General features: G+C 41.7%; 1 protein-coding gene across 2 annotated transcripts; it reads left to right on the forward strand.

The window, feature by feature from the left end:
* The first annotated feature begins 23 nt into the window (after window positions 1-23).
* LOC132890622 (uncharacterized) lies at window positions 24-14,250 on the forward strand. 2 transcript variants are annotated; one of them, XM_060927653.1, is made up of 10 exons: window positions 6,182-6,732; window positions 7,080-7,148; window positions 9,473-9,587; window positions 9,765-9,928; window positions 10,053-10,245; window positions 10,416-10,517; window positions 11,368-11,469; window positions 11,698-11,886; window positions 13,097-13,204; window positions 14,164-14,250. In XM_060927653.1, the coding sequence occupies exons 4-10, from the start codon at window positions 9,894-9,896 to the stop codon at window positions 14,179-14,181; spliced, it is 747 nt and encodes a 248-aa protein (XP_060783636.1). In that variant the 5' UTR covers window positions 6,182-6,732; window positions 7,080-7,148; window positions 9,473-9,587; window positions 9,765-9,893; the 3' UTR covers window positions 14,182-14,250. The 2 variants fall into 2 exon arrangements, 1 of the variants encoding a protein (XP_060783636.1); XR_009655225.1 differs by lacking the exons at window positions 10,053-10,245; window positions 10,416-10,517; window positions 11,368-11,469; ... (1 more) ...; window positions 13,097-13,204; window positions 14,164-14,250 and adding exons at window positions 24-348; window positions 1,395-1,494; window positions 2,627-3,580; window positions 3,718-3,885; window positions 4,625-4,720 and having other exon boundaries at window positions 5,874-6,732; window positions 9,765-9,897.
* The last annotated feature ends 498 nt before the right edge of the window (window positions 14,251-14,748 follow it).

The following is a 14,748-nucleotide window of genomic DNA, read 5'->3' on the forward strand; positions in this document are numbered from 1 at the left end:
GTCAACATTACATGCTATACAGTTAGCAATACTGGTAAAAGTGACAGATCTCCGCAAATATGGATATGCAGCTGTACTTGCTCCATTGCTGCGTGACGTTCATACTTTGGAAGTGGACGTGTGTTCATTGAAGGACTTGGCCAAAATGTCAAAGGCACTGTCTTGTGTGTGTCTGCGGACAACTTGGCCGCTCATGGACTAGGGGGTTTTGTAGAGTCTTTCAGATCAGGCTGTGTTTGCAGATTCTGCTTGGGCTCAGCTGAACAGTATCAAGAATCCGAAGTCAGAGATGAGAAGTTTGCTCCGAGAACTAAAACCAGCCATGACCTGCATGTGCAAACAGTTAAGGTAAGTGACACTTTGAGCAGCCACTTTGGTGTTAAAGGTGGCTGTGTCTTGCAGGAGTCTCTGGATTACTTCCATGCTCTCACAGGGTTTCCTCCCAACATACTCCACGATCTTTTGGAAGGCATTGTTCCAATGGAGCTCAGTCTTTGTCTTAAAGAGATGATCCGACTGAAGTACTTCACTTTGGACTTTTTGAACAACAAGATTACCACGTTCCCGTATCAACATGCTGATAAAGTGAACAGACCTCAGCCTCTTTCCCAGGCTTCTCTTTCTCAGGGGACAATAGGAGGTAATGGGCATGAAAATGCAACTCTCCTCCGACTTCTTCCGCTGCTTATTGGCAGTGAAGTACCAGAGGGGGATCGGGTATGGGCAGTTTTAATGGATCTCAAGGAGGTTGTGGAGCTGGCTTTGTGCCCATCATTTACAGATGAAACTGTGGACTATTTGGCTTTCAAGACCAGTGATCACAGACGGGCACTACTTGACGTTTTCCCCGAGGTAAGGCTCCGCCCAAAGCACCACTATGTGGAGCACTATCCTGCCTTAATTAAATGCTTTGGGCCCCTCCTGCATGTTTGGACCATGCGCTTTGAAGCAAAGCACCGTTTTTTTTTTTTAAAGAGTGGTGAATGACATGCAAAATTTCAAAAACATTTTGAAGACCATGGCAATCAGGCATCAGCATATGATGGCATACCATCTTGCTTCACCATCATTTTTCAAGCCAAACACTCAAGCAACCAGGGTTGACTGTTTTGGTTTCATCGCTACCAGAGGTTGCTCAACTACACATCAGAGAACACACCACTACTGACACAATCTTTAAGGCCTCAAAAGTGACCATTGATGGCACAGACTATGTCTGTGGAATGTTTCTGTGTGTAGGAGCAAGTGGTGGGCTGTCTCAGTTCAGCAAAATTGAGCAGATTTTACTTTGTAATAATGTGTCTTTTTTGTGTTCTGATTATGAATCTTGGTATGTAGAACATCTACGTTCCTATGAGCTGACTTTGCAAAAAAGCTTTTCTGTCCACATACAGGCAAATTTGAATGACATCATCCCCCTCCCAGCATACCGTGTGGATGGCGCTCTTATTCTCACCCCGAAGAGGTTTATACTTGTAAAACAACAGAGTTAAGGTAAGGAAAAAAGACACACGCACACACACAGACAAGCAGGGCTTGGGGGGTGCGCGTCAGAGTGTAGTCGACGGGTGGGGGAGTGGCGATCGAGATCAGTGAGGTATGACTGTGCAAGGTTGTTGAGGGGCTTGTAAGCGATTAGGAGGAATTTGAAGTTAATGCGTTGCTTTATGGGGAGCCAGTGGAGTTGTCTGAGGATAGGGGTGAAATGTACTCTGGAGGGGGAGCGAGAGAGCAGTCAGGCAGCAGAGTTTTAAACATCTTGTAGTTTGAGGAACAGTGGAGGGGAGGCCATACATTGTGCTATTTCAGTAGGTGAGTTTGAATCTGGAGGTAATGGGTCGCAGGCGTGCAGTGTTTCGTAAGTGGAAGAAGGATGGTTACATGGTTAATGTGTGATCTAAATGAGAGTGCAGGGTCCATGTATATTCTAAGGTTTTTGACCAGGGGGAAGGGAGTGGCCATTGATGCAAGGTGAGAAGTTCTGACGGGTGGGGAGGATGGATTTTGGGCCAAAGAAGGTTTTTAATGTCAGTGAGACAGCAGATGAGGGTGTAGAGATTGGCAAGAGAAATGGTTTTGGTGGTGATGTAAAAGCCTAGAATAGCATCATCGGCATAACAGTGGAATTTGAGTCATGGAAGCATGTACAGAATGAAGAGGAATAGGGCCCAGGACTGAACCTTGAGGGACTGTGTATGACTGTGATGGTGTGGGAATTATGATTGATTGTGACGTGGAATCTATGAGACGGGTAAGATTTGAACCAGTAGAGGGTGGTGTTGGTGATGCCAATGGATTCTTGGTGACTTTGAGGGCAGCTGAATCAGTGGGATCTTCTCCATGTCCGCCATTTTGAATTTCCAGAAATACATTTTTAGCTGCAGAATGTACTGTACTTTTGTCATACTAGTAAATATTAGTTTATTACTTCGTAAACATATTAATGAAAATATCAAATTTGGCAATAGGTAGCAGTTTTAACGAGCAGCATAGTTGTAATACCTACTCTGGCCACTATCCTGCACAGTGCACCTTAAACATGATGAACTTCCACTTACTACTTTTTGCTAAGGGAAGCTGCACAGTATATGATGTTGTTAAGCAATCTTTTTTTTGTTTGTTTTAGCACAATGACTACTACATCCCTGCCCATGTTGCTCAGAGTAGAGCAACCAGACCAGCCACCAAGGAAGCTGAAACTGGGCGCTCGACCCGATTCTGTTGACTCACTAATCCGGATACTAAAACATGAACTGGACCTCGACCTCGATGTTGACCTTCTCTATGAAGACCCAGATTTTGATGGAAAGCTCACTGCCCTGACCGATATTAATGAACTGCCGCAGAAAGCTGTTGTACACATTACTTTTTCTCAAGACTCAAGCTCAGTTGCATCAACAGTGTTGCTCTCTGATGTCTCATCTCCAGAGCGTCTGAGCAGGTGGCCGCCAGGGCCTTTTCCAATCCCAACGTTCTCATTCGACGTAGAGCTGAAGCTGAGGGACGGAAATGCTGAATATGAAAACAAGAACACCTACCTCAACTTAACCCGTGACCTGAAGCACAGCATCTTGGAGAGTATGGCTTCCACCATTTATGGTTTTAAAGCTTATCCGAGTGACAAGAATTTCAATGGCCGCCGAGGCTCTTGTGGCCAAACATCCCTGCTTGACCCAACCAGGGGCTGAAAAGGGCTGGAATGGGTGGAAGAACTCTTAAGTTTAAAATGGGCAATTACAGAAACAAGATGAGACGGGCTGGATGTCAAGAAGTTGCGGTCAATTCTGGTAAAAGGAGTAGGAGCCACCCGGAAAAAGAGCCTTCACATTCGAACATCAAGCGACCAAAGCGTGCGGAATTAAATTTCTTGCCCAACTTTCCTAAAGGAAAGGATCCGTCACAACTGGAGGAGATGAGGCAGACAATTGTTGACAAATGCAAGAAAGTGGACAAGGACCTGACCCTCATCCGAAAACTGATGGAGGCCACATTCCCTCTACGCAGACAGACGATTGTTATGTCCTTCCCTCCTGTGAATGAGATCATGGACCTCTGGCCAGCTCTGAAAATTGAGTCAGAGGTGATTTAACATGAATCAACTCGTCAATTGCAGTTTCTCATGCAAATGTATAGGAATCACATTATTATATTTTAAGTCCGATCTTACTAATTTTAATGTTGCTATATTTGCCTTCTATTTTTGTGCCATGTATGCAGTTGTATGCAGAATTCCAGCGACTCACGAACCAGAACCTGCCCAATACATTTTATGCTGAGCTGGACCGCCATCTTCCACGAATGATGACTCTATTCAGGCAGAAGGCTGCCAAAACAGGGAAGACTGCAGATGCTCTGACCAGCATTTTAAAACTTCACGATGAGCAGGTAAAAGATTAAGATGAACTTTGCCATTTGTCTGGTTGTAATATACATTCATCCAAAAAATAAAGGGGGCACCAAAACAACGTAATGCAGCTCCAAGTCAAAAATACTTAGTGTTATGAGGCAACACTCATTATGGATCCATTTTGCCTACTGTTGTGCAAAATTAGCAAGCAATGGTTAGAAATTAAAGGTCACCAAAATATGCCCCTAAAATAGTTTTGTCAGGTGGTGCCACAAACCATTTCTCTTTTCATTCTTTCTGTCTAAATCTTTTGGTGACTCGTGCATTTTGACGATTTCGCAGCCCTGTAGGTACCACGAGTCAGTGTCTTGGATAAGTAGCACTACTTCGGGGGGGCGGTGAGAAACTATCAAAATGCACTTGTCACCAAAAAAATCAGTCAGAAAGGATGAAAAAAGAAATGGTCTAACACCACCGGACAAATAAATTATTTTGGGGCGTATTTTAGTTATTGCCTCTAATTTCTACCCATTGCTAGTAACGTTTTGCACAACAGTAGGCAAAACGGACTCAAGTATAGCGTTGCTTCCTAACTGGACAGGCTGTTATCAGACGTATAATTGACCTGGAGTTGCATTGCATTGTTTTGGTCTTTCCTTTGTTTTTGGAGCAGTGTACATATGAGCCGTATGACATGTTCTGCTTGCATTGATTTTAAAATAAGCTTTTCAATGACCAAGTTTTCTTCTTTTCTGCTCTTTTTTTTTATCTGAATAGGAATCCCATGACATCCACAGCAGACGCACCACAGCTCTACAAGCCTTGCCTGTATATCTGCGTGATGATGCGACAGAATTATTCAGGACCTGCACAGTGAGTCACCATCAGATCTTGCACTGTTAAATGGTTCCGATAAAATGTGGTGGCGTTTTTTGGATCTGGTGACCCTCATTTCCCAGATTACATGTCAGCTTTTGGTTCCATTCAAGTCTTTATTTTTGAGTGAATTGTCCCTGAAATTCCTGTTGGTAACATTCCATTGATTCTCAAAGGGGCTTTAGGTCTGGCGAGTTAGAATGCCCATACCACCAAAGCACCAAAATGTTGTATGGTAATCTATGGGGTTTAATCAAGAGGGAAATGTGGGTCACCAGATTCAAAAGCAGAAAACAGCTGACAGCAAAGCATCAAGGATATATGGGCCTCCATAACTCCCATGCAATGCTTCTGCCATTGACTTCAATGCTAAGGCGCATCATGCCAGTAATTAAGGCAAAGATTCCTACCTAAGATTTGAACATTAACGTGTAGTTTAGAAAGTACCATATTTTGGCTGATTTGATGTCTGAATTGAAAATGGTGATTTCATAAAAATATTCAACTTTTTTTTTTGGAGCTAGAAGCCCAAAATATGAAAGAATATACAAAACTTATTGGAATAGTTTAAAGGTGCACTGTGTAATATTTCTAGTTTATTTCCAGAATTCATGTTGTCCATTCACAAATGTTACCTTTTTCATGAATACTTAACGCCACCATCAAATTCTAAGTATTAATTATGACTAGGAAAATTGCACTTTTCATACATAAAAAGTGGGATCTTCTCCATGTCCGCCATTTTGCATTTGATATTTTTAGCTGAAGAATGTTCTGTACTTTGGCCATACTCGTAAATATTAATTTATTACCTATAAGATATGTAAAAAGATCAAATTTGGCAATAAGCAGCACAGTTTAAACGAGCAGCATAGTTGCGATACCTGCTCTGGCCATAATCCTACACGGTGCACCTTTTAAAATCCTTGTCATGAATCTCTGATCTATGAATGTTTGATCAAATTATGGAAATAAGTTTTTACATGATATTAAAATTTTTTGGAAAGGAGCTGGAAGTTGCTAACTTGTTTAGCATGGATGCTTTCATAAAAAACATACCCCAGTTGTCTACAATTGAACTGCTCTGACTAAACAGCATCTGCATTCATGTAGGTCCTCATTTTTATTTTCTGTCTTTCTGTTCATCCAGGATGATTCTGATGAACCCGACCTCGACGGTGTTGCTCTGGGCCTTCTCACCTTCGCCAACAATGACGCAGGCCTCTACAATGCACTGAGGGTGTCCATCGTGATTGAAGGTGCTGTTGTGATGAGTGTCTCCCGACATACTGACGCGTTTCTTATGTTTGGGCTTATGTACGCTTTGCACCTCAGCTATCCAAAGGCCTTGATCAACACCTTTGAATTTGTCCAAAAAATTTTGCTTGGCCTCGATGGTGGGAAACTTTCACCCAAATTGCAGACCATGAAAATTGACTTGTCCATGTGAGTGTGAAGGGTAGAAGGTAGCCAAGTTGTTTTGAGAAAGTGTTTTAAGGAGGTACTGTTTGAGTTGCTTATTTTTTGCTTCAGTTGCACCATTTTTGTGGTTCAGTGTTCAGGGGTACCAAAGTATTGGTATACACCATTCTAGTGCTGATAAATACTCATCTTAAGTGATATTTGGAATAGTGTGGCATTGAGTGAGTGAGTGCGCGCGTGTGTGTCACTCACGGTGTGTGGAACAAAATTTTTGTGGGGTCCAAAATCCTGGACCCCACAAGGAAAATCGTTGAAATGGATAGAGGAGGCGTTGCTGATATGTCTAGTACAAAAATTTGAAGGAAAAAAAAAAATCCCCCATACATCACAAAAACCTAACAATATGTGCTTAAGTGTGCTTAAGATTGGCCCTCTACAGACCAAAAAGGGTACTACAGCTTCACTTTTTTGCTCCGAATAAGCACACTTCACACACTCCACCCACCAATCAAACACGGACTTGTGTGTCACGTGAGATGATATACATTGAAGAACAAAAGGCAAACTTCTACGAAGTCAAGGCAAAGGTAATACAAAAATATGTACAATTCTAGCTTAATTATTTTTTTATATAAATGTTTTGAAGGTAGAACAAGCAAGCATATAAGCTTAGCCTTCTCTGCAGTTCATATATAGGCTATATCTGTTATTTTTAACGAATGTTAGACTAGCTGACTTAATAGAAATGCAATGTGTTAGCTTAGCTAACCAAATGCTGTGTCTGATATTTTCTAAGCAATAAGCTAGCTAGCAAGGGAGCTAATATTAGACTAGATAGCCTACATTTACTAATCAATTTAGCCTACATGTATTTTCTTAGCTATTAACGGAGCAAGGCTAGCTAACCAATTGCCATGCATGTGTTCTCAATCAGCTCTATTGGGAAAACGTTTGATGGAAGACAATGCCAAATTCCACCAGCTGAAATGAAATAAGGACAAAGGTAGGTTTTTGTTAGTTTTGTTAAGTTTTGTTATTAACCAAGCCCCACGTCCAGACTTCAGTGCATTGCTTCGCAAACGTACACGTGTTGTTAGCAATGTTAATTGGTTCACAGTACAAGAAGCTAAACTGGAAGCAAAGACCGAGAGGGATAACTGCAAACGAGGTTTTCCACGTAAGCCTTTCAGTAATTTCGGTGTGAAATTTATTCTTGTAATGTGAACCAATGGACATTGGTAACAACGTGTACGTTTGCGAATTTCTGGTGTTAAAAGTTGCCTTTCGTGGCCATACAATGCAGGGAAGCATGATGTGATGAAGTTAATGCCAACGCTAGTATACCATTTTATTTCAAAATCATTTTGCCATAAATATTGTGACGTTATTCAGAATCAGGGCTTTGAACCGGTTCAAGGAACGAAAACCGGGAACTTTTTCTATTTCACATGGAACAGAAACGAAACCAGAAACTTTATTTTATGTTCCGGAACAGAAACGCTTATTAAAAATAATGGTAACCGGTTAATACCGGTTTTTATTTTGTTCCTCAAAGTTTCCGTAGCCTACAAATAAAAAAGCCATTCTTCTCCTGCGCAAGTTTCTATGACCCGCTGGGGTTCACTTCCTGTGTGACGTTCGCTGACTGAATGGAGAGAGCGGGAAGGTGGACTGCTATCACGTCTCCATTACTGAGTGTCTGAGCAAAGAAGAGCCTGAACGATGCAACCTCCCTATTGGCTGTTTGTAAAAATGTATCAGTTGTTGCTCTTCCCACGGGAATCATCGCGGGCTCGAGAGACGAGACCTGACGAGTTAGTTCGTTGGCAGCAGAACAAAATGTCTGGACACAAATTGGGTTTTCAGAAAAGGAAAGAAAATAAACGGAGGGTTGAAAATACAAAAAAGGAGGCAGAAAATGCAAAACGAGTTTTAAGGTAGGACAAATGGTTACTTTTTAAGGCAGCCCGCCGTGGCTGCAGGCTTTCAGTTGTCATTGAATGGTTACTTTTCTGAGGCAGCTCGCCGTGGCTGCCTGCAGGCTTATTTATTATAGCCCATTTAGTTAAAATAGTTGATATAAAATGTTTATAGTTATAGTTATGTGATGGTTGTCCTGATTTAGACTGTTTTTTTTTTTTTTTTTTTTTTGGGGGGGGGGGGGGGGGGTGTTGCGCGATGTTGCACCTGGGTCCAGATTAGGGCAGAACCGGCCCTGGCTACATTTCAGGTGTAGTTTGTTTTATGTATGTATGTACTTGCATAGATGTGTACTTGGTCTTCCAATATGGCGCCTAACAAAATCTCGCGGCGCGGTGACGTCATGCGGTAGCCCTCTATACGGCCTGACTAGCCTTTGGTAACACACTAAACGAATTATCTTTCATTTTTGCCACTTTTTCTGTTGTTTGTGTAGATGGGAAGACATACTGAGAATCCAAATCGGCAACATTTGAAATAATTGTTTTGAATTATTTCTCGTCTTATTTAATGAAGGTTGTAATAGAATTAGCCTACATTTGGCTTAAGCTGGATGAGACAGAGACATAATTTTATAGCCATTTGTTAAACAGCTGACAGGGAACGTAATTAACCGTTCCGGGAACGAAATTTTTTTGTTCTAACCGGTTCGGGAACATCTATTTAATGGTGGAACCCAAAACCGGAAACGTTAAAATTCCGTTTCTGTTCGGAACGAACCAATAGGAAAAAAATTCTGGTTCAAAGCCCTGTTCAGAATACACTCGGATATCAATTGTTTTGTTTATTGTAGTATTTGAGAGATTAAATTAGTGTATTTCTTCAGTAGCAGCATGTAACAATACTGGAAAGTTGCTTCAATAACGTGACCATGACTTTGACCAGTCGAATGTTGGCAGATGTCATTAGTAATATAATCTTTGAGTGTTATGTTGTGTACAACGAGGTAAATATAAAATCACTAATGTAGGTATGATGACAAAGCAGCTGCACGCGCCTAGCATTCAGACTGAAAATCGTGTTCCACGCTGCGCAGTGCTCTGCCTATGCATATGCCAAAACGTACTCCTCTCCGCCTGGTGGGAATATATTTGTCCATCTCAGTCTTAACGAAGGGAGGCTCTGCTCATCAGTTATTTTCACCCATGTACCATAGACCTGGTGGCCACTCCATCAAAAAATGCCACTTTTCATAATTTCATTGTAAAGAACTAATAGACACCATCTGTTCAAATTTCATGTGAATATCTAATAAAATGAAGTTACAAGTAAAAATGTGTTAATAAGACACGTTTTCGGTCTCACAACCTCCATTAGACTCCATGTGTTATATTATCCATTCTGCAGGTAAAATGGCGAGAAGGAGGGTAAGCCCTCAGACTGTTGCAGAACTACATGCAGTCAGTAGGACAGACCAGACTGCCATGTTGGATGTTAAATACATAAACCCCACCAAAGGCAAGTGTGTCTCTGTAGTCAGTATTAATTTGTATTTAGTACTGTAGATATCTGCTTGGGATATTTATATTACATGTGTTATAGGGGAATTGAGGGTTCTTTTTGTAGCCTGCACTATGTTGCCAACATGGGCAACACCTTTTTTTTTTTTTTACTAACTCCTACTTCTGTGAACAGGCAGGGGTATATTTGCCTTGTCACCTTTTCAGAAGGGAGATTTTGTTGTTGAATACAGAGGACAATTTATCGACTTAAAGGAATCAGAGAGGAGGAGGAGGATATACTGTACAATGCACAATGCTTAGTCTTCATGTTCGACTTTATGTGGCATGGCAAGAAATGGTGGTAAGCATGTACTGTATGTTGGGTGTTAATTTCTGATCCTGGGACAGTAGCTTCCAATAATCAGTATCTTGGCCTAATGTCCTGCTTGACTAAGTCATTGTGACACTTTTTGTCTCTTTTGAAGCATTGATGCTGCAATGGAAGATGGCTCATTGGGAAGGCTGGTCAACGATGATCATGTTCATCCAAATTGCAGAATGAAAAGGGTATTAGTTGGGGGAAAGCCACACCTCTGTTTGTTCGCTGCTAGAGACATACACAGGGGAGAGGAGATTACTTACGACTACGGAGATAGCAATTGGCCATGGAGAGAAAAGGTTTGTCAGTGACTATGGATGTGCCTCTGTATATGTTTCATGTATTATATTTGTCAACATCTTTTGACTGACTGCTGCCTACAAGCTGTGTAGCAAATACTTCCAAACATGCCATTGAACTACTCATGCATTGCAGGTTTCTGAATTACTGGTTCTAATTCATATTTTAGGGTGGTGGAGACTCTTCTGACATAGCCGTGGAGAACCACATTTTGCCATGCAGCTCCAACCCAGTGATGCAACAGGAAGAGGTTTCACCCCTCAGCTTGCAGGTAAGAATCTGTTACCAGACATGGATTGTGTTTAGATACTTCTGAATGATGTTTAAGACCACATGATGGGGTAATGTCAGTTGTGAGGATTAGTGGGCTGGTTTGCTCAGATGTGGTTCTTGCTTACACACACACACAGTCTCAGGTGCAGCCTTGTGGGGTACCTGTACCCAGCCCCCACTCAAAGTTACTGATAACACCGGTGACGCACACTGTCTCAGGTGCAGCTTTGTGGGGTACCTGTACCCATCCCCCACTCAAAGTTATTGATAATTCTGGTGACACACTTTCTCAGGTGTAGTCTTGTGGGGTACCTGCACGCAGCTCCCATTCAAAGTTAATGATATTACAGGTGACACACACTCTGTTTCAGGTGTAGTCTTCTGGGGTACCTGCACCCAGCCCCCACTCAACGTTACTGATAATACAGGTGACACACACCATCTCTGGTGTAACCTTATGTGCACCATGTAAAAGATAGAATGCAGAGAAGGACGTGTAATTGGGAAGCCAAACTCTGCTAGAATGTAACCTTGTTAACACAACCCACATGCTTACAAGCAATTCTTGGATCACTGACTTTACACTGTACATTGACAGCACACTGAAGTGGTGGTGCTTTTTAAGCAGTTCTTTTAACACAACACATGCTGAGAAGTACATCACAGCTCTATTTCTGCTAAAACAGGAGGTATGACTTGGTATGCTTGACTGATTGAGAGCTAAAATGAGTTGCTCACTGGCCGATTTTCAACCCAGTAGAAGATACATGGTACTGTATAGCTGTTGTGTCGTATGGTGAGTGCTACACGTACCAGTTGTGAATTACTGGTTCTAATTCATATTTTAGGGTGGTGGAGACTCTTCTGACACAGCCGTGGAGAACCACATTTTGCCATGCAGCTCCAACCCAGTGATGCAACAGGAAGAGGTTTCACCCCTCAGCTTGCAGGTAAGAATCTGTTACCAGACATGGATTGTGACAAGACATGCTTAAGATGACTCTGATGATTGCATTAACATAATTTTGCGGTGACACCTAAAGGCTCTGGTAATTTAATTCAGGATGCTTGTATCTAACAGATTCAGTCTGAACCTTCCATTTGACCCCTCCCAATTTGTTTTTGGTTTGATTGGAAACGTCCAGTCTTTATAATCTGAATTCCTTTTGATGTTTTAGGGTGGCAGTGGAGACTCATTTGTCAAGGATTTAGAGACTAGCTCCTCTGTATGCAGCTCCAGTGTGGTGTTGCAAGACAGAAAGATTTTTGAAGAAGCCAAGTTCAGCTTGGTAAACTACTCAGACTCCAGCGAATCAGCCATCAGTTCCAGCGCTATGAATGAAGATGTTCCCCCATCCACCATAAAGGTATCTTTGTCCTTTGTATCAACTTAAGTAATTTCAGCAATAGCGACCTGCCACTAAACACCGGACACGACCGCTTTTCAACCTGTCACTATTTTGATAGAATAGAATTTTGAAGTGCACATTCACTGTTTATGTTATTAATTTATTTTAACCGCAAAAGATTTTCAAATGCATGAAAATGAAATGGCTTAGGTGACACAGCACAAATGCCAATCCACTTTCAATCAAATCCATTTTTATTTATATAACTCATTTCCTACTTGGAGCACTCAAAGCCAAATCAAGCTATTCACTCCCATGTACTTATAAACATGGAATCTCATGGTAAAAACAATATGAGTCAAGGGGAATCATGACATTGTAATTCCATATGTGTATTCTGCCTGTTCTTTCCATTCTTTTATTAAAAAGTGGCAGGCCTCTATTGTATCCGTTCCACTTTTGATTTTGGCAGCTTCCACCTAGCCAGGCCAGCCACCCCATCCTACACCATCAACATTTGATTCCAGCAGAGGCTCTGGACCCATGCCCATAGGGTCTCGTTTATAGAAGTTATTTTCTAAGTTTTCTTCACGGTCCAATCAAATGATTGGATTTTTTTTTTTTTTAAATCGACCTACAACTAGCAAGACACTGCCATCCTAACCGACGTGACCCTCTGACAAATTTGAATCATGTTTTAAAATTTGTATGTTTTAGCTGTGGTTACTATTTGGTGACTGCTCACCATTTTCATTATACTGAGAAACTGATATTAATGTTGGCAATTGGTTGTATTATTGATCAGTTTAGTATATGATAAGCAAGCACACTTGCAAATTAGAGCATTGGAGTATACAGTATATAGGCTAAATAGCTGCATTTTCTGTTTGCACTGTAATACTCTGATAACATGTAGACCATCATTAATTCTGGTCCTAGAGAGCTACTTATCTTGAAGCTGTCTCTTCAGTCCTAACCTAGCTCATCTCATTCATCTTATCACCTGCTTGCCAGGTCCTTAATTACTTAAATATACATGTGTATTACATGATATTTTGAAGGCCTGCACATACAGTAGCTCTTCAGGACCTGTGTCGAAGATCTTTGATCTAGATTCAATCGGAATAAAATTTCATCTTAATGATTAATCTAAGCAATACAGATCAGTAACTGTTACTTACAATATATAATACATTGTTCAAACTGTTTTCAATTCTGTTTATTGAAGAGCAAAGAGAAGATTCCTTTTGGAGTTGATCTTTCTGACTCCAGTGTGAAACATGGAGATGATCAACAAACGATTGTACCAAGGCTTAGGAGAACCAAAAGCATCTTTGTAAGTCCCACCAACAAATGTGTCGGTCATTGCTGCCATGTACTTTATATTACTTTCAGGGTGAAATTGTGTTTACTTGAGTGGTCAAGTGATTTGTAAAGTTATGACTGTATAACAGGTTGTATGCGTACCCTCCCTGGAGCGTTTCAAACACATGATGCCATAGAGTACATTTTTTTTCCCCCTATTTTTTAACACTTAGTGGGTAGTAGGGGTGTATGAAAGAAAGGAAAGGGGGGGCGGCAATCGGGACAGACAGACACTGCATTAACATCTCCTTGCTTGGTGTGACATTGCTTTCCCTGCTTGGCATGGCACTGTTTCTACTGTTTTGTTGCTAAAAAAAGGTGTCAAGAACGGTCCAGAGCCACCTTATAGATCCTTCTGATACCTCTGGTAGGCAGAACCAGCCAGGTTGCGTTCATCAAGTGAAGCATGGCCTCATTGTGCTTCGTGTTTGTATGGGCACATGAATGCCCAGTGCTGCGAATGGTGCTGTAAAACGTGTGTCCTTGTAACATGACGTCGTCTTCTGGAAACGGTATGAAAACGCCTGTCTACAGACATCGTTCTTGCTACGGAACCTTTTAGAAATCTTGGTAACATTTGTGTAACCCAAGTCTTGGGTGAGGCTAGTCAGGTCATTAGTTCTCTGCTGTGCGTTAAGGTCACAGCACGTTGGTGTCCGTGGGTACCGACTGTTAGTGCGTTAGAGCCGCTCGTTCGGCAAAATGACGTCGCTCAGCTCGGGGTAACATCCACCCTTAACGTGCTGCATATCGTATCGCACTGCAGAACTATTGAACAATGCTGCCTGGCTGGTTCCACCAACAGCAGGCTGCCTTCTGTTAAAGGGACAGTACAGGTCATGATAAACAAAATGGTGGGAGTGGGAGAATTGTTAGAATGAGGAGTGTATTTGTGTTGTGTATCTTAACTGTTTTAATTATTTTTTGAAGATGAAAGAACATTCCTGATGGATCTGAGGAGCTTTTTGACACTAGTCCTGATAGTGGAGAAGAATATGTTCCAGCTTCAAGTGGGGAAAGTACCGATGGTACAGATGGAAGCATGACCTGTGAAATATCACCACCATCCTTGTTGGAGGGGACTCTGAATACTCCATGTCAAAGCAGTAGCAAGAGCAGTGTAACAGATGTCTGTGCTCCTGACTCCACATGTTCTCCAAGCAGGGAATGTGGAGAAAGTGCCTCAGTATCCATTCCTGCTGTCAGAAAGAAAGAAGATGGCTCTCGGCTGTATAACAAGAAACAGTTCTGTCTGTATTGCGGGTCTTCTTTCCTAAAAATCTCAAAGCATTTGGAGCGTAAACACAACAAGGAGGTGGAGGTAGCAAAAGCACTTAGTTTTTCAAAGGGCTCAAAACAAAGACGAGTGCACTTAGAATACCTTCGAAACAAAGGTAACTTTGCACATAATGCCCAAGTTTTGAGAACAGGCACAGGAAAATTGGTTGCACGCAAGCAGCCAAGAGAAAATTCCCAAGCAAAAGACTACATGCACTGTGTATACTGTCAAGGTTT

The sequence above is a fragment of the Neoarius graeffei genome, chromosome 8 (genome assembly GCF_027579695.1).
Source record: "Neoarius graeffei isolate fNeoGra1 chromosome 8, fNeoGra1.pri, whole genome shotgun sequence".
Taxonomy (NCBI): domain Eukaryota; kingdom Metazoa; phylum Chordata; class Actinopteri; order Siluriformes; family Ariidae; genus Neoarius; species Neoarius graeffei.